The 21058-nt window shown below is 42.2% G+C and overlaps 1 protein-coding gene across 7 annotated transcripts in view; it reads left to right on the forward strand.

Moving 5' to 3' along the window:
- THSD7B (thrombospondin type 1 domain containing 7B) overlaps positions 1-21058 on the forward strand; it is a 299484-nt gene that overhangs the window by 240631 nt on the left and 37795 nt on the right. For 6 of the 7 annotated variants that reach the window (XM_032114787.1, XM_032114784.1, XM_032114790.1 and 3 more), the window contains exon 17: positions 16999-17004. The exons of the other annotated variant lie outside the window; for it this stretch is intronic. In XM_032114787.1, the coding sequence (XP_031970678.1) occupies positions 16999-17004 (6 nt within the window). The remainder of the gene's footprint in view (positions 1-16998; positions 17005-21058) is intronic. 7 annotated transcript variants of the gene reach the window in all.

A 21058-nucleotide genomic window follows, 5' to 3' on the forward strand; every position in this document is an offset into this window, starting at 1 on the left:
TGGTAATGTCTTCACTGATGTATTTGCTGTATGCGCACAGAAGGCAGATTCCTTTCTCAAAAGTGGGAAAGCCTATCAGTAACTGAACCAAAAGTAAAAAAGCATCATAAACCACAAAACAATGGGAAAGGATCAAAGAGCAGTGAAAAGGGTGGTAGTACAGAGATTGTTTGGTTGTGCAGGTTAACAGTAGACACAATGGGATGGTGATGCTGTTTTTGCCAGGTCATTTTTTGAAAGAAAAAGTGCAATAAGTAGCACCCAGTGTTACCAAGAGTCGTGCAACCAAGTTGTCGTGTCTGGCTGGTTTTGGGAGGGAGAGGTGAGGCTTGCAGCAGGAATGGATCTCGAGAAAGTACTGAGATCTGGGGAAGGGAATGGTATTTCATATTAATTCCAGTTAAGTATTCCAGGAGGGTGGCATAAAGAAATGTGTAACAGAAAGAAGTGTATAACAGACGTGAGTGTTCCTCAGTGGTGTCGCTGATGGAGCGAAGTGGGGACAATTGAAGTGAGAGAGAGATGAGCTAAAATAATGTGTTGACTGGAGAGGAACGTTTCAGCTATGACAGCCTAAGTGCTGGTTGAAAATGAAAGTTGAAGCCATGGGGGAGATAAAATTAGCTGTGGACAAGGGAGGGAGAAAGAAGAGTAGGCAAGCTGAGGGATAGCTCTCCTGTGCCCCATAAAAAGGAGGATAAGTGGAAGGAGCAAACTTATGAAAGGCATAGCAAAGAGACAGCTAACTCCTGCTCTCGATGTAGTTATTCCTTGGTGCAGTATATATAAAGTAGGATGTAACATCTTTGCATTAGAGACCAGCTTTTTTGTTCCTTGTTTGAACCTGAGGCTTTTAACACCTCACAAACACAAATCACCAGTGACATGTCTGGCAGGAGGACTACATCTGGGTGGTGAGTAGGGCACATGCTCTTGCCCGTCTGCTCAGCCTGGGACGACAGTTTTGGCTGGCACTTCGTGCCTGCTGATGATACTCCCACTCTGGAGTGTTCTCCAGCAGTCAGGGATGCACGGCTTTTGCCTTTGCAGATGGAAGTACCTCCACAGGGAATGTTTCCAGCTAGAAGGAGAAGGGAAGGAAGAAGTTCATCATCACCAGCAGGTGGGAAATTTTGCTACTGGCACTTAGCTCATAACTTCAGGAAGTTTGGCCCAGCCTGGCACAGACCTGTGTCACGACCATATGCTCTACCTCATAATATTGCACCCTCTAAGTCTCAGAGAAGCTTTTCTTATTAGAATGGTTAGATTAATTATGTTTTATTAAGGGTTTTCTTGCCAGGTTATTCATTGGTATGGAGTGCAGAGAGAAGTGGGAATGTGAGACTGATGGCCAAGCTGCAGACAGAGGTGGTGGGGTTGTTCCCCAGTCCGTGGGGCTTTCCCTGTGCCTGTGGGAGCAGAGATCAGCTGTTTGGGCATGGGGGACCAAGACAGGGTTGCATGAGGGTCAGGCAGGAGAGTCCCTGCAAGGAGCTGGAACTGGCATTCCCTGGTGCCTGAAGAATGGATGCTCCCTTCCTTCAGCTGCCCTAAATCAGCAGCCTCTAAAATACGATTGTTCCCCTCCTCTCAGCCTTGCCTTCCAGAGCTCTCACTGGCTCTGTCAGCCCTCTGTGGCCTCCCTTGGATCCAGCTCTGCTGCTGGCACCAAATTCAGATTTTCAGCCTGCAGAGTTAGGGCAAAATAACTCATTCAATTTTGCCTCCATTACTGAGCAGCCATGGGCTGCCTCGGAGGGCGGGTGGGTATTTAACGTGACATTTGCACCTCTCTAAGGTTCTGGCAGTGTCGTGGGGGCGAGCTCATACAGGTGAGCAATTGCCAGTGTTGGCCTGGTCTCATGAAGAGCAGTAATATGACAGGTTATACTCTAGAATTCTCTCTGTGGGATGATACTGCTCAAGGAAATTAAGCCTAAGAGATAATTTGGCAACAGGCTTATTTTAAATACTGATTAATGACTATTGCTTTAGTGCAGCTCCTGCTTTACTCATGATGTTTTAATATGGCAAAAGAATTATGATTAGTGCTTTTAGGTTTTTAACGTTCAGATAGTTAAAATGTCCCGTAATAATCACTCCCTTTAATATTCAGCATAACTATTACAGAGATATAATTGCGCTTTGGTGTTGAAAAGAAGAAACTGGGATCCCAATGTGATCATGAATGCCTTTTTCTGGTAGCTTAAATCAAATCCTTGAATTTCAAAGTCCTTGGCAGCAAGTTTTAAGAACTTTAATTAAAAAAGAAGTCTTTCATAAATTAAAAAAGAAAAGACTATAAATTTGTTAAAAGGAGTTACTGAAATATTGCAGTAAAAAAAATATAGTGGAATATACACCAGAAAGCACAAGTAAAAGCATCAAAATCAGAAAACAAATTCAGATTCAGGGTGGCTGTAATCCGATATGCACCTGTGTAGCATACAAAGCGCCTCCAAGATTTGTAATCTTTATTCTTGTGACATTAGAGTGTTTCAGATCTGATTCTGCAATATCTCACACCATTGGAAGTCAGGAGTGATTTTCTAATAGAATTGCAAAAAAACCCCCAAAAAACAATAAAATGAGAGCAGGCTCCAACTCTGCAAATCTGTCTGATCCTTGGCAGAAGCAAGAAACGTTTTCATACATTTCCCCTCTCCTGCCTCAGAGGTGGTATCTTGCATGCAGCAGTTCGTTTTCACCTCACCCAGCTTGTAAATCTGTTGCTTTGGGTTCTCCATTGTAGCTTTGTAAACCGTGTTAAGAGTCAAAGGAGTGTGAACTCAAACCTTGCCTTGAAAAGAAGAATCCCCCGGTGCCTGTGCGGGATCCCGGTAAGGCGCAGGGCAGCCTTTGGAGCCTGGGAGCGCTGCCGGGGCTGGCGGTTTGTCTGAGGGAATTTTTTATGTACGATCACGTCTTGCAGGAATGACAGCCCTCCCACGCAGCCCCACGAGCTCTGCATCAGCCCACTGAGCTCGTCCTTGCCTCTGTCTCCCTCCAGGGTGAGCCCCTGTTCTTGCTCTGGATGTGCTGTGGGGCTGTGCTGCCTCCCACGGCAGCCTCAGCCACCCCCGTGCTCCCCTGGTCCCTGTGCTCCTTGGGCAATGTCCCACACTGCTTCAATGCATGGAAAAAACTTCTCTCTCTAGTTCCTTAAGGCCCAACCTTACCTTCTTCCATATGCCATTTTAAGGTGATACCCCTGCTGATACTAGTCTGACAATTCACGAGACCCCTGGTTTTGTTAAGTTCTTTTCATGATGTCCCCTCTTTGCCTGTTTCTCTCTTGGCAAAGGCTGCTGTGGTCTTGCCATTCTTCCTGAAAAAGTGTTAATAGTTCTTTATTTCACTGTTGTTTTTATTGATGGCTTAGCTGGTCTTGTCCATGTCTTGAAGTACCACAAGTACAGAGTTCTTTCCCCCACTCCCTGTGTGGTTCTTCAGCTGTTGGTTCCTCTTTCTGTTCCCCTTCTTTCCTTCATTTGCCATAAAGCTAAATATGGACAATTGGTGACCCTCATCGATTACCTGGCATGGCATTTCCTACTTTTTCATGATGAATCCAGGGATGTCATATGTAGTTAAACAAAGCACCCTATTTACCGCTGGCATAGGGCTGGCTGTAGGAATACACCAAGGAGGGACTGGAAAGGGCAGGCAGCAGTATTGTTTATACAAGTGAGTAATTACCCAGAGTGGGGCAGTTTAGCAGCTCCTGACTTTGCTTTGTGTGTTGTTCAGGTAAGGGTGAGGTGGAAAAAGGGGAGGTAGCTGAGTATTGTGCCTCTCATGTGAATTTCTCTGTGCACCTTCCAACTCTGATAGAAGCAATAACCTCACTGAACTCGTCGCTGAATGTGTAGGACTGGCTAAAGTAGGGACTGGAGCACTAAGCATGACAAGGAAAGAATGAATGGGAATGGTTTAGCTTCTAGAGTAGGATAAGTTGGAGATTAAAGAAAAATTGGGGAAAAAAAGACACTGTAGAGTTATTCCCATTAATCTTTAAAGCTGGGAGGCTGACATCCTTACCTAGTCAGTGGAAGGAGGTGAGTGCCTATAACATGCCTTGACTAGAAGCCTAAATTAGAGGGTTTTAATGCCACCTGTTTTATTGTTGTGATTCATTATCTTATTAATGCATTTTTAAAATGAAAAAAAGTGTCAGATGTCAAGAAGGATAAAGGGTAGGTGGAGAGCCTGCACATCTGGTAAATGTTCTGTTCGTTTTAATAATAACTTTGGGTGTTTTTTCCCTTCCTCTTTCATTATTTTTAGGTAAATGAGATTGTAGCTTAGCATGAAACTGATTTTGGAAATAAATTTGATGGCATGCTCTTCTTGCAGAGGTGGTTTGATCTCTGTAACGCAGTTGCTTGCATAAATGCATGAACCTTTTTCTGTAAGTTTATTGGTTGTTAAAGATGTGTCCTCAAGTGTAGATTACTGCTTTAAAGGGTTTGTCTGTGTCTGTAGCCAAAACCATTTTTTTGAGCTGTTTAATTCTGATTTGTTTAAGAAGTACAGTGCTGCCTTTACTGGCCACATATCTCAATTTTAAGAAGAGCTGCTGCATTTTCTTGTATTTTTGCATTATTGAACCTCTGGTATTTTGGCAGGGAGATACACCTGGCAGAAAAATTTGTGTACCCAAACACAGCTCTCATTTATTGGCAACTTAGAAAACTTTGCAAATGTAGTAAGTGTTTAATACATCTGAATTCATTTTTCATAGAAAGTCAGCATGAAATAGAAAAATCCTCACAGAGGCATCCAAATACAGCTCGACAATTTTCTTCTGTGTTCAAATATGTCATAGTGATGCCTGGAAAGTGAGAGCCTTCCATTAGTGCAGCGCTGCAGCTCAGACAGGTGCCTTGGTGGTGGCTGACCCCAATATAATTGTCCTGGGCCTGCAGCAGTCGCTTGTCCTCTGGTGCGTCTCTCCTAAACCGTCATCTCTTCCCTTAACTTTTACTCTAAAATCCTGTCAAGCTCATAAGTGCCTTTTCCATTCCTTTTCCTCTCTGAGGGCTAAACTCCTGGCTGCCATGCTGATGGATTTGATAAGGAAACGCTGACAGGGCTGTTTCTGGCAGCTGTTCTGGCGCCCGACCGATTATCAGCACTTCTGGTGGGTGTCTCCTGGACGGCTGCACAGGCAGGAGTCCACTCAGGACCATGAGTTAGCAGTTGCTAAAAAATGATGCCTCACTTGAGTTGGTAATTACTGGCTCCTTTAGTTCCCACAGTGAAAATCGAGATCAAAGTGGGTTGTAGCCCTTGTGCCAGTTTTGGAACTGCTTCCTTCAGCCTCTGAAGTTACAACACTGGGAGTGTATTAATGATGTGCTGTATGTGAGTATCTAGAGAGGGTTTATGGGCCCACCAGCCTTCAGCTGTAAGCTCTGTTCTCCTGGGGATCTATTGCTGATGGTGGGTGTGCTCCTGTTGTCAGGCGGAATGGGAAAAGAGGTGTGAACCACACAACAAGGAGCAAAATAATGAACTGAATCCAGTGGCGTGGTGATGGTCACTTAAACTGTTCAAACAGGAACTCAAGTAATCGTGAGTGGTCACCCAAATTCAAAGCTACATTTATTGAAACTGGGGCTAGAACATTTTATCCCCAAAGGGCATCTCAAAACTCGTTCTGAACGAACATTGAGGTGTAAGTTGAAATGATTCTTTCGACCTCAGTAATTCTTGTACTTTCTGGAAATTGTTCTGACACTTGAAACATCAAATTAGCCAGGAGGTTTTTCAGCTCTGATTTCAGAGATGTTTTACGCTGAATATTAAGGAGAAAGGAGCTGTGCACAGTAAAAAAAAATAAAAAAATCCCAGGTAACTTGATGAAAGCCCTATAAATAACTGTTTGAAAATAAGACATTGTCATACTGGAACTAATACTGCTGTTGAACTAGTTGGAAAGTTACACTGACATTATTCAAGAATGTTTTATCTCTAGTACTTGTGATTCTAAGCTGTGCATTTATTAGATGTTGCCATTGGGAAAATGGACACCTATTATATATTCTTCTAAGAAGGGACAGTCATCTGGGATTCAGCACATGGCTGAGCAAAGGAAGCAGAGAGAAAATTAATTTTCGTAGGGAAAGTTGGGCAGAAGCTGAAAAAGAAAAAAAAATACATTAGAGAGGTGGCTGAGTAGAATAAGATAATCTAAAGACCAAAGATCACCTGTTGAACCAAATAAATAATTCAGGAAGACCCTTGGTGCCCAGGGATCCTGGTCTGAATTGGAAACTGAGCTCTCCCAGTCCTTGCCTGCTGTTATGAATTGATACCTGACAGCTCCACTGCACTGTGCCAGAGACTGGGAACTCCCCCAGCTGATCTTGGCAGGCTCTGTCAGTGGCTTCTGTTGTCCTGAAATAGCCATAATTTCCCTGCCTTGCATTATGATGTCTGCTCTCAGAAATTACCTCCCAATGAACTGAGGGCCAGCTCACCGACCTACTTCTCCTGCAGGAACTTCCATGCCCTACATATACAAGGATGAATGTTTTAAATAAAGATTTAACATGAATAAAGTACCCATCAGCCAGCTGACCTGCCTGATGAGGGAGCCCAGGCAGGATGACGGTGTTTTGGGCTTAAAGGTGTCTGCAGGGTGAAGTCCCATTGGCACTTAGATTCCCAGTGCTTGGTCTAAAAGTATGATTAAAGATTCTGAGGTGACTTATAGCCTCACGTTTTCTTGATGTTCAGATTAAATAGTCATCATCTCTACAGAGATCTACAGAGAAATGTACTGCAGCCTAAGGAGAGCTAGGTCAGGCAGCAGAGGTTAGTCCTTGGATTTCTTATGACTTCTAGGAAAGCTTGGACATTCCCTTGCCTCCAGGTTTCTGAAATCCAGTGCTGGGATGAATCTTAATAGTTGGCAGACCAAATGATTCTGGAAAACCAGCCCAATTGCAATAAATGCTTTCGGATTATTGTCCCAAATGGTCTATTGAAAAAGGAGCAGGTGAAGGAAAGAATGAGCAAATGAGAGCATTTTCAGAAAGAGCAAATCACAGAGGGAGCCCCTGGCCATTTTTCAGGCTGTATCACATAATCAGAAGCATTCAAAACCAGGAAGTGTTGGAGGGAGATAAGGAACATGTACATGAGGGCAGTGAGGTCATGGGTAATAATCTGCAAGAACCTGAGAGAAGCTGAGCAGTCTAATCTCTTTAGGTTTATCTCAGAGAAGAGTAAAAACATTTATTCAGTACTGAGATACACAGTTCTAGTTTGTGGGAGGATGCAGATAAAAGCAGCACGGAGCATCTTAGGAGCCAGTGCGGCCTAATTAAGAGAAAATACTGAGTGTAATCCCCTAAGACTCTGCTCAGTGGTTCTTTGCTAAGGCAGCAGAGTTCAGCGTAAACAAGTTAAATATGCTGATATGGAACTGAATTGCATAATAAACATAGATAGAGAGCTTTCCTTCCCTCTTAATGCCTGGGAAGAGCACAGTAAATGGGCCAAGAAGCCAGGGAAGAGCAAGCAGTGTGATGTTTGAATGGTGCGTTCCTCTTTTCCATCAAAGTCTGGATTCAACCTGTGTGTGCTTAAGCTAAAGGCTTCAAGGGCTTGTGTGGGCTGGGGCCATCCAGGCCCCTATGCTGCCCAGGCTGCTTCTGAGTGGGAGTTTGGGCTGTGGTTAACACAGCTGTGTCATCCCATGGCTAGGGGAGGGGGAAGAGCCAAGTACTGGTGTGAAAAGGCTTCTGGGGCTGAGTGGTGTCCGTAGGGGTTCATGGAAGTTCCCAAACGCATAAAGGGTGTAAATATCAAGGAAAGACACCAGTTATGCAATGTGGTGCCCAGGGGTCTAGTGAGGGTAATGGGGTGGAATTAAAAGAGTGGAGATAGAGGCTGACTATAAGGAAAAGTCTTCCTAGCTCATCAACTAATGACACAGTGCCCTTTTCAGAAGGAAAGAGCCGTTGACACAGGACCAAACTAAGTCTTCCTATAAGAATTTCTCAAGATTGTTAGGTCGTACCAGAGGCCTGGGCGTGGATTCGTGCTGTGTGTAATTCTGCTGATGGAGTGAACTATGGAGAAGATGAATAACCATGTTCATGGTCTTGTTATTTCTTCCGTATCAGAGCAGCGCTCGCATCTCTGCTGCCCTGCCAACCTGATGGAGAACACGACCTCACTGGAGATGTGCTTGCATCCCCTGTCTGTTATTGCTGTGTCTGCACTTCTGGCATGCTTGTGGTGCAATGAAAACAAAGAAAACAATCCAAAAGAGACAATATAGCAGAAAAAAGTCCAAATGCTTAGTATCACATTGCTTTGGGAAAAAACGAGGTAGGCTCCTGGAAGCATTCAGTCTGAGGGCATAATTCCCAACAAAAGCATGCATTCTTATAATTAGAGTTGCTGAAAATGTCGTTTGCTATAAGTAGATGTGCTCTGAAGAAGTCTGCACATATTACTGTACCGAGCAAAGATAATCTTCCCTCACTGTATCCTGGTTTGTTCTTCGTTTTAGAGCTGCCTTTGTATACACCATCAGGGGCTTCCTTCAGTACTTCACCTAATCTTCTTTAAGCCTCCCATAATTGTTTCCCGAGGAAAGGTGTATTTTACCCACTGTGGCACCTCACCTCATCCCCAGGAGGTCTTAAAAGCATAACCATTACAATAGTGTCTGTTACCAGCATTTGCACTGCCCCGGCCCTCCCCACTGGTAATGTGTCTTGTTGATTCCAGGAATGCAAAAAGCATCAAGACTGTAATCTTTGGAAAGCATCACAGTGAGTTTTCCAGTAGGCAGGGAGGATTGTTGAGTTGCCTTTCTCTCCAGTAAATGCTGGGGTCCCTCATGCTCTTCTGCACATGCCAACACCTCTGAGTTGCTGCTGGTTTTGCACCCAGGGTAGGGGGCTGCAGCAACAACAGTGCTAGGTGGCTCCAATGGTGTTCCCCACGGGAGAGATGGGATTTGTTCCTGATTTTAGGTGGAAATCCCAAGTGCCAGCAAGAGGGATTTCTCTGATGTCTTTTGCTTGTATGAAACCATGCAGCTCCTGCCCAGTGTGCCATTAGGCATTTTCCTTTAGTTGCTTTGGTTTCACTCTGCAGTGCTCAGGTGCAGGCATAATCGTTTTGTTTGGATGAGTGAGGAAAATAAATCCTTTTTCCTTTTGTGTGGGGAATCTCATGTCAGAGATATTTACAAAGGGCCCTCTGGCTGGCAGTGCACCACAGCTACCTGCTCACATTCCTTGTGTTTAACAGCACATCCTGCTCCAGAGACCTCTGTCCAGTGCTTGAGGAAGCCAGGCAGGAACAGAGAGGCATAAATTTTGTGGTTTAGATTGTTTATTTTGAATATCCTGTTTTGCTGACCATCACAATGAGAAATACGGTTTGGTTTTGTTGGTGTCCAGCAGTTGCCTGAGTTTTTCTGTCAGGCATTGTCCTTGAGAAGCATCTTTCATTGTATTTAGAAGGGAAAAATGCTGCCTCAGGTTTCTGTTTTCCTCAAAATTGTAATGTCTTTTGTTTTTATTAAGAAAAATATTTCCATGTCTGAACATGCATAAGCACAAATAACAGTTGATTACTTTTTTTTTTCATTTCCATGGTGCAAAAGAAGGAATTTGTTTGCCGCTTTTCCTTCTCGGATATTTTTTTTTATATGATAGAAGGTAACAGAAGGCAGCTCAATTGTTCTATTAGATAATCTGAAAAAAAACCCCAAACCAACCAAAAATCCAACCTAAACTATTACTTATTCCAAATGCAGTGGATTTTTCAGTGATCTCTACCAGGCTATATCTGAAGCAGTGTGCTCTATGCTGGTCCTTCATAGGCTAGACTTGTCAGCATTTGGCAATTAAAAATGTAATTTGCAAACTGTCTGATGTCCAAATAATAAACACTGAGAGGAATTTACTGCTATGCTCAAGTATTTTTAAATGGCTCTTTGAGTGAGCAGTTACTTTCCTTGCTGTGGTGTTCATGTCTAAGTCTAAATGAGAAGGCAGTGAAATGTGGCTTGTTCCATGTCCCAGTATTTAAAGCTACAAAGAAGATGGAGGCTCCCTTTTTGCAAGAAGTTGTGTGGAATAGGCAACAGGTAAAAAAACCATTACTTCTTCCAGCTGGACACAAGGAAATTTTTTCACAGAGAGAACAATCCATTGGAATAATCCAGGGAGGTGGTGGTTTCCCCAGTGCTGGACGCTTTTATGATGCTGGGCTACCTTGTCTAGACTGTGCTTTTGCCATGAAAAGTTGGACCAGATGATCCCTGAGGTCCCATCCAACCTCATATTCAGTGATTCCATGATTCTCTGAAATTTGTGTGTCTGGACACACACACTGGTGTGCAGCTGCACTGTGGGAGAGGCTTTGGTACAAACCGAATGGAGTTTGATTCGTACACCTGCATCGCTTGCTGGAAGCAAAGGTTTCCAAAGGTGGCTTTGTAAATTAAGCTGAAAATAACCACACAAGTGTTGCCAGTAGAGCAAATGATGGCACTGAGGTCACTATCAAACTGTCAGTAGATATACAGGCATTAGCCTTTTAAACATTGCTGCTTTTCCAACTCTTCTGTCTATTGCTTGTGTCTCACATGATCAGAAGCTGTTACAGGATTTGCCAAACCACAAAAAGACGACCCAAGTCAAGCCCAGCAGGGTTCCATGTATTCCCTGTTGCAGATAACTTTGTTGTTGCTTCTCTGTGCACCTCTGTCCTGCCTCAGACATACTTTGCTTTGTGTTATACTTTGTCAAGCCTTCATAAAACAGTGAGCCTCTTCTAGTGTTCTCCTTTGTCTTCTTTTTGCCTTTATCCTTCACTGTGTCACTGCCAGTATTCCTTATTACCATATTTCTCCTCTTTTTCTTGTTTCCCCTGAAATGCACTTCTGCACAATGAATATTTGCCCTTCTTTGCCAGCTGTTCTCTCTCTGTTTGCCTTCTTTTCACTTTCCTGTCAATCAGCTCCTGTTTATTCCTAGTGATATCCGTGCATACATGCATATATTTGCCCATGTGTCAGGTACTATGCACTGACCTGCAGGAAGGTCAGAGATGCATTGCTAAGCAAGAGGTCTTATTAATAAAAAACAGCAGGAGCAGCTGTCTCAGAAGCAAACCAAAGATCTGGAAGCCTCTATCCAGAGACAGGAGACTCCAACTTGCATTTCCAAGTATTCCATCTATTTTACGCACCCCAGAGTTACAGTTGAGAAATGGCAGAATTCATTGATGAATAGATGCAGGAAGGGGAGTGTTTGCTTTATTTAAATAATTGCTTTGTTTTGTTTTCCTGCTCCATCCTGATGCCATTGGTGCCATTGTGACCTAGCTAAAAATTACATTCTGCTGAATTCCAGCTCCTGTCTTGCTTAAAATTTAGTAGCTAGAGCTGATGCAGTAAATAAAATATTCTCATCTTTGGGGGATCAACATTTATGGGATGATACATGAACTGGCTGAACTCCAGTGTGCCTCTGATCTATAATGTAGAACTGTGGTTTTTTGAGGGCCTCTCAAAATGTACGTGAAATCCACGCAAGAATCCCTCCAACTTCAATGTGCAATTTATATTTAAAGTACGTAGTGTGGCTTAATAAATGTGGTGCTCACTGGATGATTAATACATGATTTAGGAGTCTTCTCTGGAGTTCCTCATTTAGAGATCCTAAGACCAGAGGTACATGATGATGATGGTGACGATGATGATGATGATGGGGGTCTGCTTTGACCTCCTGTACAGGATAAGCTCCTTGTCTGCAGTCAAATGCTTGCCTAGCTGGGGAGGTTTGTGGAAAGGCACACTCTTTGGCTGGAGGAGGAATAACCCTGGATAAACTGATCCAGTAGTTAATTTCCTTCATACTTAAAAAGTTCCCTTTTTTTTATAATTTTAGTTGAAATTGTCTAACTACAGCTCTCAGCCTTGGGAACATACATCTTTACCTGCTAGCTTAAAAAGAGGTCTTCTAAGAGAAATTCTCTCTGTATATTCTCAAAAATAATTGAATCTCCTCTTTCCCATCTCTCATCTGAACCAAAGTGGGTTTCTTCATTTTGTTACTTTTAGGCAAGTGTTTCAGACTTCGAATTGTTTTCCTGGATTTCCTTTAACTGCTCTGTCATTATCAATGTTACTTTTACAATGAGGAGCTAGGACTGTAGTCAGTGTTACAACAACTGTGTTGTTAATATTTAATAGAATGGCAATTCCTCCCCACTGTTCCTCTATGAGGTATAAGAGAGCCCCTGGTTTCCAAAACGGAGTCAGGCAATCTGTGATTTATTCAAGGCAGCATTGAATAAGCCAGCACGGAGCTCAGTGATGCTGCAGATAGATGGTTTCAAGCTGCTGAAGATCTCTTTAAAGCTCTCTCAGGTGTCTTTTTGCTACTCTGCACCTGGTGTGATATAGCAGAGTTATTTCTTTTTATGGTTCAGCATTGCTGTTTTATCTGACAGTGATACCATGCTTTGTTGACAGACCTGCCATCATATAGACGGTAACTAATTATATTGGTGTTTTAAATGTTTGCCTGTAAAGCAACAGAGGAAATGCCACCACTCACCTTGGCAATTTGATTCTGGTCTTTATAGTGTTACTGTCATCAGTTGTTCCCCAGTTGATTCAAATCCTTTGGCTTTCTCATGAAGTTAGGTGCCTAAATCTGGATGTGCTTCCCGAGATGAATCTGTGCCACAGCTGAAGTGGTACCTCAGTGTTTTACAAATTCTGCATTTGTCTCATCATTTTACTATACCATTGAATCGCATTCTCTTCATGGTTCTGTGCAATTTCTGGATCCAGGACAGTGGTACCACTGAGGGACTGTTTGTTTCTCATCTTGTGTTCTCACTGTTCTCTGGTCAGTCTCTGCTCACTACAGTTCTTTACCTCTCTTTCAACCTATTTTTTCATTCCATGTCACCAATTCATAAAGCACGTCTTAAATTCTCTTCTTGTCTGCCAGTTTTCTCACTGTCTCTCTCACCTTGGCAACATCCACAGAGTCAGTAAGAATCATTTTCAGTCCATCAGCCCCAAATTAATGAAAACAAGGAATATGACTGGATGCAAAACATAAAGCTCTGCAGAGCCCTGTGTGTGGTTTCTTGCCAGTTTTACTCTTTACTATTCAGAATGTGATTTTCCAGCACTGTACTGCAGAGTATTAGATTAATCCAAACCATATTTCCTTAGCCTTAAGGTGTGTGAAAGGCTTACTAAGGTCGACATAATACCTGCCATTTCATCCCTATCCACAGCATCTCTTATCCTGTTACTGAAGAACATCAGAATGATTTCACACAGTTTGTTCTTGACAAATACATGCTGCCTGCTACTCATCTCCTTGTTATTTTCTGCTGCTTATAGATGATGGCTGTAGGAAAATATTTTCCCAAGAATAAAAGTTTGTATGACTGCTGAGCAAGTCACTGTTTTCCTCGTTTCTTCCTCCAGCTCTCTTGCATTGCATCTCATCTGAAGGATGCTGGGCTTCTTGTCCCTGTCATTCCTGGATAACCCCATTGACACAAAAGTTACTTCAAGTGTCTGTTCAAGTTTGCCCTCCTTGTTGGCCAGACTTTCTGAGACAGTGTCTATCATAAAAAGTTTCTCTCATCTTTCTTTGTCTTCACCCTGTTGGTGATCTTGCATTTCCTGCCATTCCCTCTATAGTAAATTGACTTTTTTTTAGTGTTGGGCTTTCTCTGCGTGGCTCCTTTGATAGATAATGGTGTTTCCCCTCATTCTTTGACTCTTCAGTTCCTTTCAGATCTGCTATTCAACATCAGTTTCTTGTCTCTGCCTTGTTAATTTTCCTTACTTTCTCTTCTACTATGGGCTGTCTTTCTTTTAGACCATATGCATGATCTTTAAATTACTGTGTCCTCTAATTTATATCCCATGCTGTTTGCTGTGTTGCATTATTTAATTCTCTAAAAGGTTTCATGTAGAGTGGTTCATGTGTACGACACACTGCAAAGCACAGCTGGGTTGTGTAGTGTCCATAAGCATTTGCTTTCTATTTCCTCCTTTTACTTACTCTTTTGGGAAACAGCCTTTTCCACTCCATTGTTTTCAGAATCATGGATGCGTGAAGGTGGTGCTCCAGGGAATGGTAGAGGTGTGAGAACTGCTGAATCACTCGTGCCCTGACATACCCATCCTGAATGGTGGTACAGAGCAGGACTTGGTGCACTGGTGGTGCTTATTACAGGGCACAGTACCCTCTGGTACATGATCAAATGAGGAGTTCAGTGTTCTGGTAGGGTTCCAGTAGTCAGATACTCATAAACTCCTTAAAACCAAGAAAATATAGTTATGTACTAGATGCTGATGTTTGCAGAGCATGGGCAGCATGAAGAATTATTCTATTGTTCCCTCACAGAATAATAGCATGTTTTGGGTTATAGGGGACCTTAAATATTACCTAGTCCAACCCCCCCCCCCCACCCCAAACACCCCTAGGGATGTGTTCCCGGTCAGATTTATTCAAAAAACCTTCTATTTGCTTTTTGTATAGCTTCTCATTAATCAGAAGTATATAGGCAGTATTGGTGTCCATTTTAAATAAATACATACTGCAGCAAAAATTCACCATGATCAACACTTTTTTTCCCCCTAAATTTTAGTGAAGCACCTATAAATGTTCAGATGTTTCTTGCTTGCTACAGCATGTCCCAGAGGAATTCAGGAGAAGCCTTTGCATTGATTTGCGGGGATTTGTGCAGGTCCATGTCAAGCATTTAACCTCAAACTACAGGTCAGTGATAGAAATGTAGGAATCTGAAAATACATATTCCCTGAAAGAAAGGAACAGAAACATAGAAGGAAGATACCCTGAACTACAGGGACATCAGCTACCCCATAAGGTAGTGGCTTGCAAGCACTTCCCTCTTATCTTTTGGCTTGGGGACAGTGTATGTGCACTCTGATGTTTGAAGTAGGTTAGGTAGAATTTAACTTCTGGCTCAAGGGAGCCTTTAGTTTATTAAATATGGATGTTCTTTCAGGTAGAAGCATGGTTTCTCTCTGCAGCACATCACTTTCCTTGGACATATACATTTGGGGAAGAAAGCTCGGCTCTTGTGGGCTTAAATCTTTTCTGTCTGGATCCACCTTCAAGAAATAGCAATAAAAACTGTCAGATTGTAACAATTGCAGGATTTTTAAGTGTGCAGTGGTGTGGTTATAGCTGCCTTCACATCTGTGGGTTTGTGTGCCTGGTCCTGAGGCTGGGCTCTGTGCGGCGCTGCCGGGGGATCTGCCTTTGCCTCACCTGTAATTACACGGAGAAAATCACGGATCTGCCTTTGCCTCACCTGTAATTACACGGAGAAAATCAGGGGAGTTAATGCCGCGTCTAAACGCGGTACTAACGTCTGCCTGGCCTGGCAGCCAGACAGCTCCCACAAACAGGCCGTGCAACAGGCTGTCACGTACCCTGCCTTCTGCAGTATCTTGCTCTTCTAGGAAAATTCTTCCAGCTCCAGTTGCTAATCAGGCTGTGGGTGATCTCTCCGAGCTCTGAAGCTATGGGATCTATCACTCATCCATCAGCCCCCGTCCCACTCTGCCTGCGAGCATCCGTTTCTGTCTGGAAGCTGCTGAGGAGGAATGAGACCTGCTGCTGAGCAGGCTGGGGGAGAGCCACAGTCTCATCCTAACAAAACAATCAGGTTATGGGCTGGTTTGCATTTCTATTCCTGCTCTTGCAGGAACATAAACTGGACTGTTTCTTGCTGTGACTGCGGGAAGCCTCAGGAGCAGTTTGCAGTTCTCTCTGCTTCCCAGCCTTTGGTGTAGCCTCATAGAATAGTCTTTCAAAAAACATAACTTTCAACTGCCTGACACTTCACAGTCTCTTCTATCTCTTGTCTATAGTGCTATCAATCAAATTGTTCTTGTCAGTTAACTGGTTTTAAATCTCATGTGGAAAAATTGTCAGTTCAAGATCATGCTATGGTAAGGACAGACGTGACTGCTCTTGCCGTGTTAATTCATTCTTGCTTAAGACATGAAAATAAACTGATAGAATATCAATTTGAAGCTCTTAGACCTTGAAATGATTTAAAATCTCCTAAAAGAAAGGCTGGGGCTGAGATTTGTCTCCGAGGCATCATTTTTAACTTAGCAGGAAGCTCTGATGGTCTTTTCTTTAAATTGCCTATTGTCCAGATACCTACAAAGAAAGTGCTTCTGTGGGACTGTTTGTGTTTAGTGACGGCGTTTATTTCATTTCATGTGACAGATGACTTGGCTTCTGGATCGAGTAATTACTTGCTCACATCCCGCCGGGGCAGGTTTCTGACCTGCTGGAGTGCCATGATTGGGTCTGGGAGCACCGGCTGGCTGGGCAGGGAAGCACGGTGGTGGCGGTGACAGGCTCCAGAGCCCCGTGTCCCCAGGCTGGGGTGGCTCCTGGCACACCTCTGTGGGGGCTTCGTTGGGTGTTTCAGTCAGATGAGAGGAGTGGGAGATGGCAGCTGCAGGCTTCACTGATGACAGAGCCACCCAATTAAGATTGAAACGTTTGAAAGCCTTTCCGGTCTGTTATGACCGATAGTCTGTAATTGGGGGGTGTCTTACCAGATTTCAGGTTCATAGATTTTCATAGATTTTTTAAAACTTTTTTTATTATCCTAAACTTTGATTGTGAGACACAGTGATGAGCTCCAGAGGATTGCTGGATGGAGCTGAATGAACTCTGCTTTGTTCTTCAGCATAGTAGTGCTTTTCATTCACTCACAAAGAAATGCCTGATTTCTGCTTGAGGTAATTTTTTTTTTAAAGATGGGGAAATCGAAGGATTGAATGCAACATTACATTGTGGCAATTTTATTTTAAGCAGATTTTTTTTTTTTTTGCAATATTATCATACAGCAGCCAAACTAATGAATATATAATTTTCTTTCCTTTCTGCTTGTCATGCCCTGCTAACATGGACATCTACGAAGGCTCAGGTTGGTGTTGCAATCTGTCTTCATCTTGTTGTTCTCATCCAGTAAAAAGGGGCTTCGATGTTTTCTTCATCAATCAGGTTTTTTTTCCTCTTCCTCACTTTAAAACTGGATCCAACATTATTATAACAGGTTTATCCAGAGAGGTGCCACATTTGTTTGTTACCCCTGAAACTTCAGCTGCAGCAAAATGTGCTGTTTCAGAAACAAGGGATATTGATTTGTTTATATCTACTTAAATTTTCTGTGCTTGCCTAGCTTTGTGACAGGGAGGCAGCAGCACCTACAACTCCTGAAATCTGTGAAAATGCACTGAGACTCTCACTAATGAGTTTCTGCCTGGTTTTAAACCCCCATATTTGACAACACAGTAAGATGGCATTTGTTAGTATCTTACCTGGATTCAATATTTTCTTGATAGGGATGAAACTTAATTAAAGTGTAAAATAAAAAGCAGAGGCACAGGAACTGGCCGTTTGTGACTGTATTCTCAGCCCCCATTCCCACTTTAATGCTTCCATTTTTTTGTATAACTCTGAGGCTAAATTGTCTTGCCTGATTATTTCAGGTAGAAATAAATACCCAGTATGTGCAAGGTTATACTTTGTGCTATGTCCTGCTCCTCAGAGGTTGTAGTGACAGTGAAACCACGAGTAAAACCAGAAAGGCAGGTTTGGGGCCAGGAGCTGCATATTTTTTCCTTATTTAATCATGTTGAATGATGCCAACTTGTTTTTTTAATCTCTGAGAGAGAGCACTCATGCTTTACCATGTTACAACTTGGTGTTTCTAGTGCGTGCACCAATCTCACAGAAAATAAAACCACTTACCACTCGTAAATATGAATTAATAAACCTTGCTGAGCAGCATGGTAGTTCTATCAGAGTGAGCTGTAGTGACTGGGGTTCGACAGTCGCCTCAATTAACTTTTTAAACAAGGCATTTTCCACTCATTGCACTTAAGAATTTGAAATAAATCAGTGTCTGACTTTGAATATTTAGTTATCCATTAAAAGAAGGTAAGGAATTTACTAGAAGCATTTTGTAGAGACCAGCAAAAAAGTAGATGCAGCTAAAGGCCATGGTGAGGGAAAGTGGAGCATCCAGATGTCTCAATAGCAAGAAACACCCTGCTGCTTTCCTAATTTCTCCTCTTTTCCTCATTTTGCAGGCAGAATTTTACAGTGCTGCTTTTTTTGATGGATTCATCCTGAAATGTCTTTATCTGAACTTTCCAGGACCTGATTTTAAGCTGAGATATCATCCAGTTAGTGCAAGAAATTGGGCATTTCCAGATTGAATCCCCTACTCCCTGAGGGCTCCCTTGCCACCCTCTAATAAATCACTCAGCTCTTCATCCTCAGTTGTATCATGTGTAAATTAGGATTAAAGTTGAGCAGTTTTGAGGATTGGGCTATAAATAGATTATCAAGAGCAGAGGAAACTTCAGAGGCTTGATAAGTGTTTTCACTCTTTTCAGAGAAAATAATTTTTCAGCAGTTTTTGAAGTAGTGGTGTAATGGTGAGGGGGTCTGTTTCTGTAGGGGCTTCCATACTGCCCACAGGGCAGGCCCTGGGAACTGGTGAAACTCTGTGTCTGTGCTGTTGCAATTACTGCCCTGGCTCTGTATTTAAAATAAAATGGATCCCATCCTTTTGCCAGATACAAAGTTTTAGACAGTTTCAGGTTTTTTTGGTTCCACGCCAGTGAAGGCTTTTCAGACCCTTAGCAAAGCTCTAATTGATTTTCTTTTCTCCACACCACAAAGGAGATAAGAAACACAAACTCCTTTGATTTGGGTGTAAATGAAAACTAAAACTGCTGAATTCGCTTCACAAGTATTTGTGCAGGGATCTGCTACAGGCATACAAAATTCAGGAATTCCAATAATTTAGAAGTCTTGCCACATAAAGATCTGCTCAAACTTTTGTCCTCTAAGTCATTTTGAGCAATTTTTTTTTTTTTTAGTTTTGGTGGCTATTTGCAGCATCCAAATACCTAAAGAAAAGTACTCATCAGTGAAGCTGCTGTTTTGCAAAATCTAAATTGCTTGAAAATTAACTGTTCAACCAGGTTTAATAGTGGTGAGCAGTTAGCATATTTCTGGCAATCATGATCAGTATATAAACTAGGATGAAATAAAATCAATTTTATTTTAAGGAGAACTATTTAATATTGAAATTTCAATGAGATAATTTCTGTGATGTAGTGTTTGTTAATCTGCAAGTACTTGTCCTTCAGTTATACAGTTAATTCAGTAAAGCTTTTAAGTGTGTGCTTAGATCTGCCAAATCAATCACGCACTTAAGTAATTAACAAAGCAAGTACTCCATTTTTAATTCCGTTCAAAAGAATTAAATAGAAGAAATTCACTCTTAGAAATTATCTGGTTTGGATTAAACAGAATGTGAAAGCATTATTGGAACATTACAAAAGTTATTCAGCTAATATATGGGCATCTTTCAACCAAAAAAAGAGATTTAGGTGAACAAGGTGGAGTCAACGTAGAAGTCAAATTTGTCGATTATTACAATGAATGGACATTTTTTGAGATGTATTTCCCACCATAGTTTGGGTCCATTCATGTCAGGCTGGTTGCAAGAGAGGTGCTGGCTGTGGCCTGCATGTCACCAGCTGGTGGCCATAAGCTCTAAGAGGAGGAGAGGTCCCTTTTGCATGGTGGCATCCCACTGCTGCCTCCTCTTGCAGCCTGGATATGCAGAGAACGTACAAGTGGTTATGCAGAAAGTATTAAAAGTGAGCAAATTGCTGTCCAGTCTCAATGGGAGTGGTTTTAACCTTTGCCAGCAAGTCTCTTTGAAAAACAGAGCAAGTCAGCTGTCTTTCCTGTATGAAATCTTTTCTGCCTTTAGTGTTACTCATGGTGGTCTCCATAGTTTAAAAATGGGTTGTTATTTCTTCGGTTCTGGCTGTTTCAATGTATTAGGTCTAATGTAACCTTGATATAAGGGCAGCCATGTGAAATGAACCTATGTTAGCAATGAATTTAGCCCATTTGTATTAGAAATGAATAGCACAGAGGTAGTCCTCAGGGTCTCAGGCAACTGCTACAGTGATCAGTTTGGTTGTTCTAATATAATAAGCAGATATTGACTTAGTTGGAGTGAACACCAAGATTTACTGTCATGAAAGCTAAAATATCGACTGAGGGAAAACCAGAGTCAATATTTACCTTGAGGGACAATAAATCTTGATGTTCACTGAAATATGAAGTCACTATGATTTTCAGAAGCGCTGAACCTCGTTCTAGTTTATTCTGCAGGTGCTCATCAGACAGGCCACCTGAAGGATAGGTATGAATTTCTTTTAATGAATCACATCAGCTGAGCAAGTGCATTTGTTTCTGTAAGTCCTTTGCAAGGTCACTATTATTCCTGACCTACATTTAAATAAGTAAGTTAGAGAATATTGTAAATCCCTCCAAAGCTCTTTGGTGGTTAGATATTTGGATTTTTCATTAAAATGCAAGTATCAGCTATTAAAAGAGAAAATAAATAGATTAACGTTTATATATCTTGTTGAAGTAACTGTCCACATCAATATGCTTTAGCAGGGGCTCAGGGTTTGCTTTTGAGTGAATGGGAACTGGGTTCTTTTATGAGGGCAAGCTTTAGCAGTCTGTCTCTTAAAAAGTAGCTTTTGTCCTTCTTCCTTTTTATTTATTTAGAACTGTGCCCATTAACTTGATTTTGGGATGATTCAGGTGTTAAAGATGTGTTCCAAGTTAATTCTGACTACAAAGAGTGATACAGTAATCCTGTGAAAGGCAGCAGCAAAACTCCCCTTGGCTTCAGTCAGGTGTTGTTTCAGCCCTTGGTTCATTGAGCCCAAAACCCAGCACATAAATATGAATAAAAATTGAGGAAAGCAGTTAATTTGCTAAAATGCCAGAAGACTGTGTTTATTTCTTGAGGCAGTAAGGCATGACGCCAAACTGGTCACCCTGGGCACTGATCTCTGCAACTCCTCACAGGCCAAGTATCTGCAGTTTCCATCATCTTTCTCCCTGCTGAGCCATGCAGAACAAAGGGTTCC

Source organism: Corvus moneduloides, chromosome 7 (genome assembly GCF_009650955.1).
Source record: "Corvus moneduloides isolate bCorMon1 chromosome 7, bCorMon1.pri, whole genome shotgun sequence".
NCBI classification, from domain to species: Eukaryota; Metazoa; Chordata; class Aves; order Passeriformes; family Corvidae; genus Corvus; species Corvus moneduloides.